Source organism: Polyodon spathula, chromosome 42 (genome assembly GCF_017654505.1).
Source record: "Polyodon spathula isolate WHYD16114869_AA chromosome 42, ASM1765450v1, whole genome shotgun sequence".
Lineage (NCBI taxonomy): Eukaryota > Metazoa > Chordata > Actinopteri > Acipenseriformes > Polyodontidae > Polyodon > Polyodon spathula.
Window position 1 is genome coordinate 1837549 of NC_054575.1, and position 16030 is coordinate 1853578.

At 44.8% G+C, this 16030-nt stretch overlaps 2 protein-coding genes across 2 annotated transcripts in view; one reads left to right on the top strand and one right to left on the bottom strand.

Annotated features, from left to right (window-relative positions):
- LOC121305265 (leishmanolysin-like peptidase 2) overlaps positions 1-6633 on the top strand; it is an 11419-nt gene extending 4786 nt beyond the window's left edge. The window contains exons 5-15 of the mRNA XM_041236834.1: positions 335-481; positions 1161-1286; positions 1445-1529; positions 1865-2010; positions 2459-2639; positions 3150-3219; positions 3935-4031; positions 4124-4231; positions 4759-4896; positions 5732-5982; positions 6294-6633. Coding sequence (XP_041092768.1) covers positions 335-481; positions 1161-1286; positions 1445-1529; positions 1865-2010; positions 2459-2639; positions 3150-3219; positions 3935-4031; positions 4124-4231; positions 4759-4896; positions 5732-5982; positions 6294-6477 — 1533 coding nt within the window. The 3' untranslated portion in view covers positions 6478-6633. The remainder of the gene's footprint in view (positions 1-334; positions 482-1160; positions 1287-1444; positions 1530-1864; positions 2011-2458; positions 2640-3149; positions 3220-3934; positions 4032-4123; positions 4232-4758; positions 4897-5731; positions 5983-6293) is intronic.
- Positions 6634-9737: 3104 nt separating this feature from the next.
- On the bottom strand, positions 9738-14103 carry LOC121305320 (neuritin-like). Its single transcript, XM_041236930.1, has 3 exons — positions 13997-14103; positions 11619-11778; positions 9738-10243 (listed from the first exon to the last, which is right to left on the bottom strand). Exons 1-3 carry the CDS (start codon positions 14040-14042, stop codon positions 9991-9993), a joined length of 459 nt encoding a protein of 152 aa, XP_041092864.1. The 5' UTR covers positions 14043-14103; the 3' UTR covers positions 9738-9990.
- Between the last annotated feature and the right edge of the window lie 1927 nt (positions 14104-16030).

Sequence of the window (16030 nt, forward strand, 5' to 3'; positions counted from 1 at the left end):
CAGACATACTTACAGACAAAACAGACAAAACAGACAGACAGCAGGACAGACTGACACACTTACAGAGATAAAGCAGACCTACTTACAGAGGACAAACAGTGTCTTCTGTCTGTCTGTCTGTCTGTCTGTGTGAGTGTCTGTCAGTCTGTCTGTCTGTCTGTGTGAGTGCCTGGCTGTCTCTATTTGTCTGTATATTATTTAATCCCAGAACCTTAGTCATAGAGGTATTAGGGCCCAGTACTAGTGTGAGTGAGGGACTGAAATCTCTCTCTCTCTCTCTCTCTCTCTCTCTCTCTCTCTCTCTCTCTCTCTCTCTCTCTGTCCCTCTCTCCAGATCCCAGATGATCACCTCACTGGCTATGAAGTGTGGTCTGAGACTGGCCCTGTACCCTTTACCATTAAGCCCAATGGGACGGGAGTGTCGGACGCTGACTTCATCCTCTATGTGAAAGCAGCTGACACCGAAAAGTGCAGAAACGAGGTGAGTAAGGATAAGGCAACTGCCACCATTGCAACTCAGACAGAGCAGCGACCCAGGTGAACTGCAGGCCAGCCAGAGCCAAAATGCCCAATGCAGGACAGCAGTTTCATGTATTTTAGATTTGGGATTTTAAAGAAGTCTTGGTCAGCACTCCTTTAAAGGGAGGGGCCAGTGATCATGTTAATAAAGCTAATAAGAGGTGAGAGAATGGATTTTAAAGATGGTCAGCGCTCCTTTAAAGGGAGGGGCCAGTGATCCTGTTAATAAAGCTAATAAGAGGTGAGAGAATGGATTTTAAAGATGGTCAGCGCTCCTGTAAAGGGAGGGGCCAGTGATCATGTTAATAAAGCTAATAAGAGGTGAGAGAATGGATTTTAAAGATGGTCAACGCTCCTTTAAAGGGAGGAGCCAGTGATCCCGTTAATAAAGCTGATAAGAGGTAAGAGAATGGATTTTAAAGATGGTCAGCGCTCCTGTAAAGGGAGGGGCCTCTCCCCCACTTAAAGGGAGGTGATCCTGTTAATAAAGCTGATAAGAGGTAAGAGAATGGATTTTAAAGATGGTCAGCGCTCCTGTAAAGGGAGGGGCCAGTGATCCCGTTAATAAAGCTGATAAGAGGTAAGAGAATGGATTTTAAAGATGGTTAGCAGTCTCTCTCCCTTCCTCTCCCCCACTCTAGCCATCAGTCATCGCCTACGCCTCGTACTGCCAGGCCGATGAGACTGACCGCCCCATAGCTGGAGTTGTGGTCATTTGTCGATCCCGGCTGACAGCGATTGAATTCAACCATAGCAAGACCACACTGGTGAGTAGAACTGGGTAATTCCAAATATATTATTATACCAAGATACTCAACTCCTCTGATTCTCTATGGGGGCTTCCGTCACACAGCTTACCCATGGTTACACGTTTCCTAACTCTTAAAGGGTATTATTGTCAGAAATGTGTTCCCCTTCAACTCAGACTGCCGTCCACGAGCTGCTGCATGCGCTGGGCTTCTCGAAGGACCTGTTTGACACGTGGAAGGACTGTTCAGATGCCCCTGGAAGTAGGTCATGCAAGCATCAGTGTGCGGTGTGTGTGTCTGTGGGAGAGAGATTATTATTGTTATTAGTAATTAGTCATTTAGCAGATGATTTTATCCAAAGTGACTTACAGAGACTAGGGGTGAACTGTGCTTTGCAACTGCTGCTGCAGAGTCACTTACAATAGGACCTCGGTTTTACATCTCATCTGAAAACTAGATGAAGAAAGTCAGCTATTTTGACAGTGCTATGGCAGGTGTATCAGTCCCATGGTGGACAAACAGACAGACAGACAACCAACAGACACACTGCTGCAGAACTAACTAATCCTTTAATATATATATATATATGTTTACAGTTGGAAAGGGTTGCTCTGCACGAGGTCGCGTGACCAATGTTGACGAGAATAATCTTGTCAGAATCTACACCCAGAATGTTATCCAGGAGATGCAAAACCAGTTCAAATCAGAGGCGGGGGAACTGGGAGGGCCACTGGAAAACAAGGTAACATTGTCAAAATACAAGAATGTATTAAAATGATATAGAGGACTGGACTTTCTATCTCCAGCCCAAGCGTCAGAATGGGTGAAAGCTTTAGTTAGTGTAATACCAGATAGCATTTTAAAATGAAAAATGTGTGGTTGATAAAACGTGTGTTTCTGTCAAAAGTGCGTGTGTGTGTGTGTGTGTGTTATTTTGACCTCTCTCCTCTCTCTCTCCTCTCTCTCCCTCTCTCTCCTCTCTCCTCTCTCTCTCCTCTCTCTCTCCTCTCTCTCTCTCTCTCTCTCTCTCTCTCTCTCTCTCTCTCTCTCCTCTCTCTCTCTCTCTCTCTCTCTCTCTCTCTCTCTCTCTCTCTCTCTCTCTCTCTCTCTCTCTCTCTCCTCTCTCTCTCCTCTCTCTCTCTCTCTCTCTCTCTCTCTCTCTCTCTCTCTCTCTCTCTCTCTTTCTCCAGGGCAGTATTGGGGTTCCCTCCTCTCACTGGGAGGCTCGTTTCCTGCAGGGTTCCATCATGACAGCCTCGATCGGAGAGCCGGGTCAGGTGCAGCTGGACCGGGTCACTCTGGCAGCGCTGCAGGACACGGGCTGGTACCAAGTGAACCACAGCGCTGGGGAGGGACTGGTGTGGGGGGCAGGTAACATACTCGCAAAACCATCGCCATACGCTCTGTAACTTATACACCTCTGTCTCTACACTCTACACCCTCCCTTTCTCTACACACTACCCCCTCTCCTCTCTCCACCCTCCACCCTTTCCTCTCTACACCCTACACCCTCCCTTTCTCTACACGCTACCCCCTCTCCTCTCTCCACCCTCCTCCCTCTCCACTCTACACCCTACACCCTCCCTCTCTCTACAGCTACCCCCTCTCCTCTCTCCACCCTCCACCCTCTCCTCTCTACACCCTACACCCTCCCTTTCTCTACACCCTCCTTCCCTCTCCACTCTACACCCTACACCCTCTCCACTCTACACCCTACACCCTCCCTCTCTCTACACCCTATGCCCTCCCTCTCTCTACACCCTCCCTCTCCTGTCTACACCCTCTCCTCTCTACACCGTCCCTCTGACGCTACACACTATGCTCTCCACTCTCTGCACCCTCAGTTTCTTTGAGTGTCCTGACACTTTCTCTGTGCTACAGGACAGGGCAGCTTGTTCGGGCTCACATCCACTTGTGCTCAAAGCTCGTCCCACTTCTTCTGTGTCGGAAGGTAAGAAAGAGTCCCAGTTTAATTATAGCATTGTGAAACGTCCATTTTGTACAGATGTCCAGAGAAGCGCTTGTCCGATTGTGATGAAACTTCTTTAGCACAAGTGGAGTCTGTCTGTCTGTCTGTCTGTCTGTCACACTTACATTTTAACATATTTCTTTAGAGAAGCGCTTGATTGTGACGAAGCCGGCTAAGGATCTTCTTTAGCACAACTCTTACTGAGGGAAGCAGAATGGGTTGTGTGTGGAAGCTGTCTGTCTGTCTGTCTGTCATTATGTACAAGTTTATATAGAGAGAGATGCGCTTGTCCGATTGTGAAGAATTGTGGTGAGGAGCACTGTCCTTGTGTATACTGGGCAGGGTTATATGATTGTGATCTGCTTGCTTTCTTTCTTTTTTGTGTTTAGGGGTGTAACAATATTATAATGTCATGATATAATACATTTCCCGATATTCAGGTGGCGATATGTTTCACAGTACAAGCTATGGTCCTGATGTCTATTAGACGATGCCTAATAAAAGCCATTGATTAATAATGGACTGTTTTGTTAAAAGATACAGATTAAGATTTGTGGAGAGTATGTATTTGGGGTGCTGGAGTGACGGAACCAATAGATATCCTGTATAGAGGTGACAGTCCATCGCTACTCAGTGAGATGTTACACCCCAAGTTTTCTTATTGACTAGCTTGGTTTTGCTATTGTGTGTTTCTCAGTGGGCAAGGCTGTCACTATCTACACTTAGACAAAGGAGTTTGTGATACTGACGACTTTCTGGAGGGCTGTAGAATATACAAACCCATCAGCAATGGGGTGAGTATTATTAGTATTAATGTCATTGTCATAAGGTTGATATCATAAGAGACAGATCAACTGGGCAGATAACAAGTTCTTCTCTCAAACAGAGCGAGTGTTGGAAAGAAGAGAATGTGAAAATCAGTGGAGTAGAGGAGTGGAGCGGAGAGATTTATAATACAGACAGTCGATGCTTCTTTTCAAATCTGTCCAAAGAGGTAAGAAGTAAAAAAAAAAACAAACAAGAGAGACAGAGAGAGACAGAGCCCCACAATCCTGTTCAGTTTGACGCTACAATATAATCCCTTCTTCTTGGTGTCTGTGTTAGTTTACTAGATTCTTCTTGAATTTTCAGCTCAGAGCTGCTCTTCTTTTCCAGTTTCCTACCATAGACTTGTGTCATCTGACATCCAGTATGTCTAGATCACCAAGCAACAGCGCCATCTAGAGCGTAGCTAGTGTACTGCCTGCAAAACAAACTTGATCCAAAGTGGCTGATCACTAAGATGGCGCTTCTGGCTCATCTATAACGACACTGACTGGTATAGCCTGTGCTACATTTATGAATGTCAGGCAGCTAGAACTGAAGTGCAGATAACCCTAATAAGTCAGCTGTGGATTTTATTAGAGTGCTTTAAACATGTGCCTTTTGCAGGATTATAATATGTGGTTGATTAATAAAATCCAGTGTCCTGTCAGGATTCACGCTTACTGGCATACCTGCTTGTGTTAATTTTGTTTTCAGAACTCTGGAGTCGCCCAGGTGCATCGTGGGGATCTCACAGCGGGCTGTTACCTGCACAGGTGTATTGGTGAAAACAGGTTCCAGGTTCGAGTTCAGGGGACAGAGTGGATCAATTGCACTGCAGGAGCTCAGATACAGGTAAGAGCACACGATTCACTATCAACCATCACTGGAAACACAGCCGCACACGTGCACTTTGTTTCCCCACAGTAAAATGAATCATCAGTCAATGAATCTTTATTTTATATAACGCCTTTCATAGTGAATCATCTTCACAGAGCGCTTTACAAGATGCAGTAACAACAAGAAAATCCATAATACTTCAAATACAGAGTGTGTGTATATATACATTGTAAAGCACAGAGCGGTCTGGTAAAGCATAGGGAAGCATCATAAAGCACAGAGAGTGCTGCTAAAGCATAGGGAAGCATTGTAAAGCACAGAGAGGTCTGGTAAAGCATAGGGAAGCATCATAAAGCACAGAGAGGTATGGTAAAGCATAGGGAAGCATTGTAAAGCACAGAGAGGTCTGGTAAAGCATAGGGAAGCATTGTAAAGCACAGATATGTCTGGTAAAGCATAGGGAAGCATTGTAAAGAACAGATATGTCTGGTAAAGCATAGGGAAGCATTGTAAAGCACAGAGAGGTCTGGTAAAGCATAGGGAAGCATTGTAAAGCACAGAGAGGTCTGGTAAAGCACAGGGAAGCATTGTAAAGCACAGAGAGGTCTGGTAAAGCATAGGGAAGCATTGTAAAGCACAGAGAGGTCTGGTAAAGCACAGGGAAGCATTGTAAAGCACAGAGAGGTCTGGTAAAGCACAGGGAAGCATTGTAAAGCACAGAGAGGTCTGGTAAAGCATAGGGAAGCATTGTAAAGCATAGAGGGGTATGGTAAAGCATAGGCAGTGTATACATACTTCTTTTGGAATTTATGGATTCCAGGTGTATACATACTTCCTTTTGTTTGTATAGATTCCAGGTTACAATGGCGTCTTACTCTGCCCTGACGGCCGTCTTTGTCGCAATCTGACCCAAACCCCACCCACCTCCTCACAAGCCCCAGCCACTACTGTGACAGCCCCTCCCTCCTCCTCCGACCTCTACATTCCAGTGGAAATTCTATTCCGGAAGGTTCAGAAAGGCACTGAAACCAGAGTGGCTCTGGCTGTGCAGTACACCGGGCTGGCACTAGGGGCAGTGATGGACGCCACTGAATTAGAAGGGTAAGCAGTGCTTCATTTGTGCCTCTTACGCAATGAAAGTTCAAAATCTCATTCTGTTTTTAAGCTCTCAATGCATGCTGTCTGAGAATTTAGAATTTTAAGTCAGGCATAATATAATACACCAACATTTTCTTAAAATTCTCAGTTGTCCGTTTTGCAAGTGTTGTCCACTCTGCAAGTTGTTGCCTGCACTAAGAACTGTGCTAAACACTGCAGTGAGGTTGTGTAACACTTTAAACGTCTATATTTAAGAGAATTACTTTCCCACAACAAACAGTAACATATCTGCCTTGCACTCTGTCTCCCCCTAGCTGTCACTTTCAGAATGCAGTTCTGTGGCAGGAGGAGTATCTTACTCTAGAGCTCTGGCAGTTCCCTGGCTGCGAGACTCCGCCCCTCCCGGTAGCCAATCAGAGGCTGCAGAGCGCAGTGCAAGAGGGGCGTGTCTCGTACATCCTCATGGGGACCAATTACACAGCTTACCGGGTCAAGTGAGTCAGCAGCAGCCAATCACATCTTTCTGGTTTTCAGTATTTATTTTTTTACTGCCACCCTCTGTATATTGTTTTAATTTTTCACCATCTTTTATTTTTGATTAGCACCTAAAGTGAATCTAATTTATTTTAGCACTTTTGTCCAACTTAATTGTTTTTTCAATTTATTTTTACAAATGCATTATTTTTTTAGTATTATTTAAATTAAAGTATATCTATATATCATTAAAACTTAGATTTTCTACTTTGTATTTTAAATGTATAACAACAAATCTGTCTGCCCATCTCCCTCTCTTCCCTCCTCTTTCCCCTCCTCTCTCCTTCACTTCTCTCCCTCTCCTTCCCCTCCTCTCTCCCTCTATGCCCACTCCTCCTCCTCAGGGGGGAGAGAGGTGTCACACACCAGAGGAGCTGGTCTGGACGTCTGACTGGGAAGGGGGGGGACACCCCCTGGGACCGGGGGAGTAACTGACCCTCCACCCCCAGTCTCTCCCTCCCCCTCAGTGTCTGTGGGCCCTGGTTCGGAGCTGGTTCCGGTAATGGTGGCATGTGGGACTGTGGGCACCCTGTTCCTGCTAACCCTTCTGTGTGGAGTCTTGCTCGCTTTGTACAAGAGACACCTGGCTACTCGGATGAGGATTCACGCCACCCCCATGGGCCCCCCTGCCGCCCCTGCATCTTCTGCACCCCCAAATATCTTCCCTGTGCCCCTACACTTGCTCCCACCCCCGCCTCCCTACCAAAAAACTGCTCTTAGCAGCGACCATGCTGTCAAGTACTGCTCAGCGGTGTGACACTGGAGCCATTGCGGCTCAAATGTGGAGAGAACAGGGGCGTTACAGGGGTGCTGGAGCCAAGATGGCAGATGTACGGAAACAGTTTCGTACAGGTTGGAAGGAGTCCACCTCTACTACCATACATGGAGACAGAATTGTGTACAAACTGTAGGGCGACTGGAGCCAACACTGGTATTGCTTGCTGTGTGCTGGGCAGAGCCTCGGTACTGTGTTGTACACTGGGCAATACTGGCGGGACCACACTGTATAACACTAATATAAAACCCTGTACAGAACTAGAGCAGCTACCCAACATGGTGTCTATATAAAGTTGTAATCTAGTGCACTAGCATTGCCTGCTGTGTGCTGGGCAGAGCCTGGCTGGGCTATACTATACACAGGGCAATGCTGGCAGGACCACGCTCTATAACACTAATATAAAACCCTGTGCAGAACTACAGCAGGTGCTCACACTGTGAAACTATGTAATGGTATACAGTAGCTATTCTTAATCATTATACCTTGTAAATATAATCTGCACACTCTTGGATATAAATGTAATGTACCTCACTTGACTGATTCACTTGGTATGCAAGTAGAATCTCTGAAATGTATTCTGTAATGTATAAAAGCTGCATCTCCCCGCTGCTAGTACCAATATAGCCGTTTCGACAAACTTTCACAGAGGGCTGATAGTAGGTGTTTCTGTATCCAAGACTGTACAAGGAAAAGCCATCTTCATAAGTGTCTGCGTGTTACATTGAATGTTGAAAAATGTTAACAACAATCTGTAAATATCTAATATTTTAGTTTTTAAATCCACATGCATTTTTTCACTATATATGGAATAATAAACACCCCAGTGATCTCTCATTCCTAAAAAGGGACTGTAGCTAGTGCAGCACCCCAGTGATCTCTCATTCCAATAAAGGGACTGTAGCTAGTGCAGCACCCCAGTGATCTCTCATTCCAATAAAGGGACTGTAGCTAGCGCAACACCCCTGTGATCTCTCATTTCTAAAAAGGGACTGTAGCTAGTGCAACACCCCTGTGATCTCACTGCAGTGTTATCATTTCAAATCCTGGCATCAGGTTCTCAGTTTGTAACCTTTATCTGTTCCCCTCGCACTTCCAAGGTCGCATTACTGTCTGAAAAGCTGCTTGATTAATGATGGAGAGAAGACCCAGAAGCAGTGCAAGACTATCAGAAAGCTACATTCTTTCAAACCTTCACATTTGACCTATGTAAGAAGTGATACGAAGATTAAACTACCTGTGAAGGGGAGGTCTGTATGCTGTTTTGCCTCAGCTCTCCATATAATAAATACATTCTCTATTAGACTATGTAGCTTAAAATTACATTTTAAAATGATGTCACAGCCCCCCCACCCCCAAAATAGTAACAGGCTACCTGTATCAAACTGCAAAGTGTCTTTAGGTTAATAAACACTAGCGCCATCTAGTGCACAGCTGCTCTGGAGCAAGTGTGCAATAGCGCCAGCTCCTGTTTAAAGGTTGCTACAGCTCTATAGCAGGCAACAAGAACTGGACACAAAGGAAACAATAAAACACCCATTATATATGAGTACGATATAATAATTATTGCACAACAAAGGGGGCAGTTTTAATAAAACGTAGTTTGAGGCAACTTTCAAATTTATATACAGTGAAAAAAACTTTAAGCACCATGTTAAAACAGCCCTGTCGATCAGGCTTGGACAAAACATTAGGAACACTGGGGTACGGAGCACACTCTCTGTTCCAGGTGATGAAGGACAAGGGTCTGGACAATAGAGATTCTGCCAGAAAATGAAAACTAATATACTGAGAACTTAGGGTAGTACCAGATGTCTGTTTTTAAATGAAAATGCATGTTTGCTGTAGCATGTCTCTTATAAAAGTTTTCTATAGTAAAAGCACAGCAAAGTGTAATCAAGCACAGAGAGGTCTGGTAAAGCACAGGGAAGCATTGTAAAGCACAGAGAGGTCTGGTAAAGCACAGGGAAGCATCGTAAAGCACAGAAAGGTGTGGTAAAGCATAGGGAAGCATTGTAAAGCACAGAGATCTGGTAAAGTATAGGGAAGCATTGTAAAGCATAGAGGGAAGCATTGTAAAGCACAGAGAGGTCTGGTAAAGCAAGCATTGTAAAGCACAGAGAGGTGTGGTAAAGCATAGGGAAGCATTGTAAAGCACAGAGAGGTCTGGTAAAGCATAGGGAAGCATTGTAAAGCACAGAGAGGTCTGGTAAAGCATAGGGAAGCATTGTAAAGCACAGAGAGGTGTGGTAAAGCACAGGGAAGCATTGTAAAGCACAGAGAGGTCTGGTAAAGCACAGGGAAGCATTGTAAAGCACAGAGAGGTCTGGTAAAGCATAGGGAAGCATTGTAAAGCACAGAGAGGTCTGGTAAAGCATAGGGAAGCATTGTAAAGCACAGAGAGGTCTGGTAAAGCATAGGGAAGCATTGTAAAGCACAGAGAGGTCTGGTAAAGCATAGGGAAGCATTGTAAAGCACAGAGAGGTCTGGTAAAGCATAGGGAAGCATTGTAAAGCACAGAGAGGAGATCTGCTAATTTACTGTTCGAATTTACTGCGCTGAACTTTTATAAATGTTTCTTTCAAAACTGCACATTTGAGACTTGTGTAGCGAGTGATATCACAAAACAGAGGTAAAGATTTAGGGATGATATAGTTCGCTACAGTTAGAATAATAATAATAAGGTTGCATAAAAGCATCAGTTATAGCCCTGTATTGGTGAGCACCTGGGTCACTGTGACGCTCAGTACCAGACCCAGTGTGGCTCGGTTCTGTCCTCCAGATCCAGTGAGCCAGTCCTGGTTTGTTTGCTCCTGCCTCCTGCACAGATTATACAGGTTCCCCTGGACACTGAGCTTCTCAGACTCCCGGCGCAGAGAGTCCCACACACTCTGAACCTCCAGCTGACAGCCGGAGATAGAAGCCATTCCACAAGCATGGAACTCATCCCAGTGACTGAGAAAAAGGAGAGAGGAGAGAGGAGGTGGGAGATAGAGGGAGAGGGAGGAGAGGGGAGAGAGGGGGAGAGAGGGGAAGAGTGAGAAGAGGGGGATAGGGGTAGAGAGGGGAAGAGGAGAGTGAGATAGGGGAGAGAGGGGAGAGTGAGAAGAGGGGAGAGAGGAGAGGCGGGAGAGGTGTAGAGGGAGGAGAGGGATAGAGAGGGGAAGAGGGGAGAGGAGAGTGAGAGGGGGGAGGGGAAGAGAAAGCGAAGAGGCGGAAGGGGGTAGAGGGAGGAGTTGGGTAAAGAGAGGAACGGGAGAGGAGAGTTAGAGGACAGAGATGAGAGAGGGAGAGAGAGGGGGAGAGAGAGGAAAGAGGCGAGGGGGAGGGAGGGAGGAGAGGGAGATAGAAGAGAGGGAGAGAGGGAGAAAGAGCAGAGGGGGGAGAGAGGGGGAGAGAAGAGAGGGAGAGAGGAGAGAGGAGGGAGAGTGGGAGGAGAGGAGAGTGGGGAAGGGAGTTAATATTTTTAACTGTATAAAGTACCTTGTGATGTGCAGATCTGTAGATGATAAGGTGCTATATACAAATCAAAGTTGTTGTTCTCAAGGTATGAAACACAAAGCCTCACTCCTCTCTCTCAGCACAGCTAGGATTACTAGTACATATAGACGCCATTAATAAATGATGAACCGCATGATCACATGATCTGAAGCGTGCCAAACTGCACAGCGCCTTGTGAAGGGGGGCTGCATAAGAACTCCCCTCCCCTCCCCCATTAAAGGAGCCTCGCGCTAACAAGAGGGAGAATGGATTTTAAAGATGGTCAGCGTTCCTTTAAAGGGAGGGGCCGGTGATCCTGTTAATAAAGCTAATAAGAGGTGAGAGAATGGATTTTAAAGATGGTCAGCGCTCCTGTAAAGGGAGGGGCCAGTGATCCTGTTAATAAAGCTAATAAGAGGTGAGAGAATGGATTTTAAAGATGGTCAGCGCTCCTGTAAAGGGAGGGGCCGGTGATCCTGTTAATAAAGCTAATAAGAGGTGAGAGAATGGATTTTAAAGATGGTCAGCGCTCCTTTAAAGGGAGGGGCCAGCGATCCTGTTAATAAAGCTAATAAGAGGTGAGAGAATGGATTTTAAAGATGGTCAGCGCTCCTTTAAAGGGAGGGGCCAGCGATCCTGTTAATAAAGCTAATAAGAGGTGAGAGAATGGATTTTAAAGATGGTCAGCGCTCCTTTAAAGGGAGAGGCCAGCGATCCTGTTAATAAAGCTAATAAGAGGTGAGAGAATGGATTTTAAAGCTGCTTTAAAGGGGGTGGGAGCTGTGATAAGGTTCATGAAAGGGAGGAGAGAGGTGAGAGAGGAGGAGGGAAGTGTGTGTGGTGCACTCACGCGCACACATTGTCGATCTCTTGGGAGTCTCTCAGCTCCTGCTCCACATACTGGGCCATGTTCTCTCCAAGCCGCAGCAGACAGGACGAGAAACCGCGGTAAATATTATCACATGGTGAGCCGCCCGCCGCACACGAGAGAGACAGGAGAGAGAGGAGGACTGAGAGGAGAGAGACGAAGAGAGGGGGGAGAGAAGTGAATTCTCATTAAAGCTGCAGACAGACAGACAGACAGGCATGCCAGAGAGACAGACAGACAGACAGACAGAGACCCACAATCCTGTTTAGTTTGACACTACAATATAATTCCTTCTTCTTGGGGTCTGTGTCATTCTAAAAAAATGTTTAGCCCACTGTGCGCTCCCTCCCTCTCCCTCTCTCTCTCCCTCTCTCCCTCTCCCTCTCCCTCTGTCAGTTATGACGATATACTTAGTTTTGCTGTGCTGCACAGGGATCATTACAAGCATTTACTATCAATCAATCGATTAACAGCAAGAAGACATCGGATAACTTAATAAACAGAGACACACTGGGGCACACACACACAAAGAGACACACGCAGAATTACACACTGAGACACATACACAGATACACAGAATCACACACACACACACACACACACACAGATATTGAGAGAGACACACACTAAGAAACGGACAGAGAGAGAGAGAGAGAGAGACAGAACACATTTGACTGATGAAATTAAATACCTGATAAACACTTCCAAAAAGCAAGCAATTTCAACCTGATGGAAAAGGAGTCAATCCGACAGTAAGAATTAAGAATACCAGAATTATTCCGGGCTTAAAAGACGTGTCATATGCAGACAGGCTAAAAGAATTGAATCTGTTCAGTCTTGAACAAAGAAGACTACGTGGCGACCTAATTCAAGCATTCAAAATTCTAAAAGGTATTGACAGTGTCGACCCAAGGGACTTTTTCAGCCTAAAAAAAGAAACGAGGACCAGGGGTCACAAATGGAGATTAGATAAAGGGGCATTCAGAACAGAAAATAGGAGGCACTTTTTTACACAGAGAATTGTGAGGGTCTGGAATCAACTCCCCAGTAATGTTGTTGAAGCTGACACCCTGGGATCCTTCAAGAAGCTGCTTGATGAGATTCTGGGATCAATAAGCTACTAACAACCAAACGAGCAAGATGGGCCGAAAGACCTCCTCTCGTTTTTGAACTTTCTTATGTTCTTATGTTCTGAAGCACAGTGCTGGGTGTTTCCCTGACATCATGAACCAAGGACTCATGAGCTATATCTAAAAGGGGAGACAAATTAGACCCCAATAATGTGTATTCAGAAAATAACAAAAGAACAGAATTCTTCACACAGGGTCGTGGAGTGAGACAGCACTGCCCTGGAACACACCAGCAACTACACATACCCGGGTCTGACCATCAGCACACAGGGTTTTTTTTGCCATAAATTGAAGGCTGTGCAATATAAATCCACCCATAACGATTTGACAAAAAAATAAAAAATCAAAAGTGACCCAAACTCCTACCATCATAAAGCTCTGAAAAGCCAAGAACTTGGCCCAGATAGGAGTCAAGTCAGCTAGCTGGATATCAGCCAGCTTCAGGTCAGCACTGCTAAAACAGTTCCAATCAGAGTCAACCAAATTATAAAACACCCCAAACATTCCTATACTGGTCACTGGGACAAAACCACTAAAACACAAAACAAACTGGAGTGCTATAGGCCCCTAAACAGAAAATCCACGCTGGCAGACTACCTGGTCACTGTCAGAGACACTAAACAGAGGCAGATCCTGACCAAGTACAGACTCAGTGACCACAGCCTGGCCATCAAAACAGGCTGACACAGACAGTCCTGGCTGGTCAAGCGTGCTCTCTCACTGTGAGAGGAGAGAGGTTGAGACAGAGAAACCATAGTGCATAGTTTAGTGCTTACTAATGTTAAGTTCAGAATATATATATATATATATATATATATATATATATATATATATATATATATATATATATATATATATATATATATATATCCATTGTTGTTTGTCAATAAATTGCTTTGGCAGTATTTGTAATATGGTCCTGCCAATAAAGCACATTTGAATTTGAATTTGAAATACTGGAGAGAGAGAGAGAGAGAGAGAGAGAGAGAGAGAGAGAGAGTGGAGAGAAGAGAGGCGACGAGAGAGGAGAGAGATGAGAGGACTTGAGAGAGAGAGGCCGAGAGAGAGAGATGCCCAGGAGGAGAGTGAGCTTGAAACAGATAGCTATATACTTAAGAGTATATATATAAGTAGAGAGAGTGAGGGAGAGAGAAAGACAAAGAGAGATAAATAGATAGGGAGAGAGATTGGTATAGATATATTCACAGATAGACAGACAGACAGACTCACTGCTCAGCAGTAGTAGAGAAATCCAAAATTTCAAGTTGAACTCCATCACGACGGACAAAGGAAAGCAAAGGAGCGAAAAAATGGAGAAGAAAGCAAATGAGATGAGAACAGAAGTGAGCTGAGAAAGAGAGGGAGGGAGGGGGAGGGAAAGGTATAGAGGAGGAGGGTGTGATAGAGGGAGGGACAGGTCTGTGTATGAGGTGGGGTTTAAAATTGAGGTATAGTATTCATAATGCTCCCTCCCTCCTCTCTCTCTCTCTCTCTCTCTCTCTCTCTCTCTCTCTCTCTCTCTCTCTCTCTCATATTCTCTCCATTCCCCAAGGAATAGGAGCGAGGGAGGGAGATGTGTGAGAGGGGGAGGAGAGAATCACAATGTCTCTTACACGTTCTCTCTATTTGCGATCGAGAGAGAGAGCTCTTTCAGAATGAAATATTCACAGTGAATTATGTTTCTCACTGGCTCTTACACATCCTCTCTATTCCCATAGGTTAGAGAGAGAGAGTGAGAGAGGAGGAATATTAATTATTATATTCAATATGTGAGGATAGATAGATAGATAGATAGATAGATAGATAGATAAGAGATGTTCTCCACATCTTGTCATTTCCCAGGAGAAAACTTATAGCAGAGATGTTTATTGCAACTCCCCCTCTCTCTCTCTCTCTGAAAGATTTTCAGTTTCTTGTCATCCCCGTTTACAAGAACCCTCCCTCTCTTTCTGCCAGCTTCACAGATTCGCCCCTCTGATTTCTTTGCATTTTACACAGTGGCTGATGAATGTCTTTGATTCAGTGTCTCTCTCTCCCCTTCTTCTCCCCTTCCTCTCCCCTCCTCACTCCTCTCTCCCTTCCTCTCCCCTCCTCACTCAAGTGTCTCTCCCCTCACTCCTCTCTCTCCCCTTCCTCTCCCCTCCTCACTCCTTTCTCTCCCCCTCACTCCTCTCTCTCTCCCCTTCCTGTCCCCCTCCTCACTCTCTCCGCTTGCCCTCCCTCTCCCCTCATTCCTCTCCCTCCCCTTTCTCCCATACTCCTCTCTCTGTCCCCTTCCTCTCCCCCTCCTCACTTCTCTCTCTCTCTCCCCTTCTTGTCCCCCTCCTCACTCTCTCCGCTTGCCCTCCCTTTCCCCTTCCTCTCCCCCTCACTCCTCTCTTCTCCCTCTCCCTTCTCTCTTCTATTTTGGAACTGTGCTATAAATAACATTTTTATTTGATATTTGTACATGTTATTGCTTCACAGAGAATTGAACCTACACAGGCTACTTTAGATAGAGTTGAAATACTATTACACACTTGTTTTTTATTTTCTATACTGGTGCAGTTTAGGATAGAATTGTGACATGCATTAAATGCAGCGGCATTGCTGAGATATTACAAAATTCATTACAATTTATATTGGAATTTAGAGAATTCAAAGTGGCTGCAAATGTCACTTGGCCTCCCTTTAAAGGATTATTATTATTTTATTATGTATGTATCTGGCAGACACTTTTATCCTAATAATACTACTGCTAGAATACAATATGAAATAGGATGCAACAAAATCCATTCTCATAACTCTGATCAGCTTTATTAACATGATCATTGGTCCTCCCTTTAAAGGAGTGCTGACCAAGATATATTTGAACTGCCCCCATTAAAGGAAAGCTAACAATTATATATATATATATATATATATATATATATATATATATATATATATATATATATATATATATATATATATATATATAAAAATCATGGGATCCTCCTCCTCGTCATCGTCAACCTTTTTCTATTGGATGAAGGCCTCCCCAAGATTCTTCCACACAAGCCTGTCTGCCGGGTCCCTCGTCCACACTGCACTGGTGGTGTTTCCTGATGTTCATCTTGCTGATCTTCTGGAGGCTTCTTCTTGATCTCTTTTCTCTTGGGATCCAGTCTAGTATCTCCTTGGTCCAGCGATGGTCTGTTCTTCTTCTACATGTCCAGTCCACACAGCCATTTCAGCTTCTTTTTGCTCTTATAATAACATTGCATACTTTTGTTTGTGCTCTTA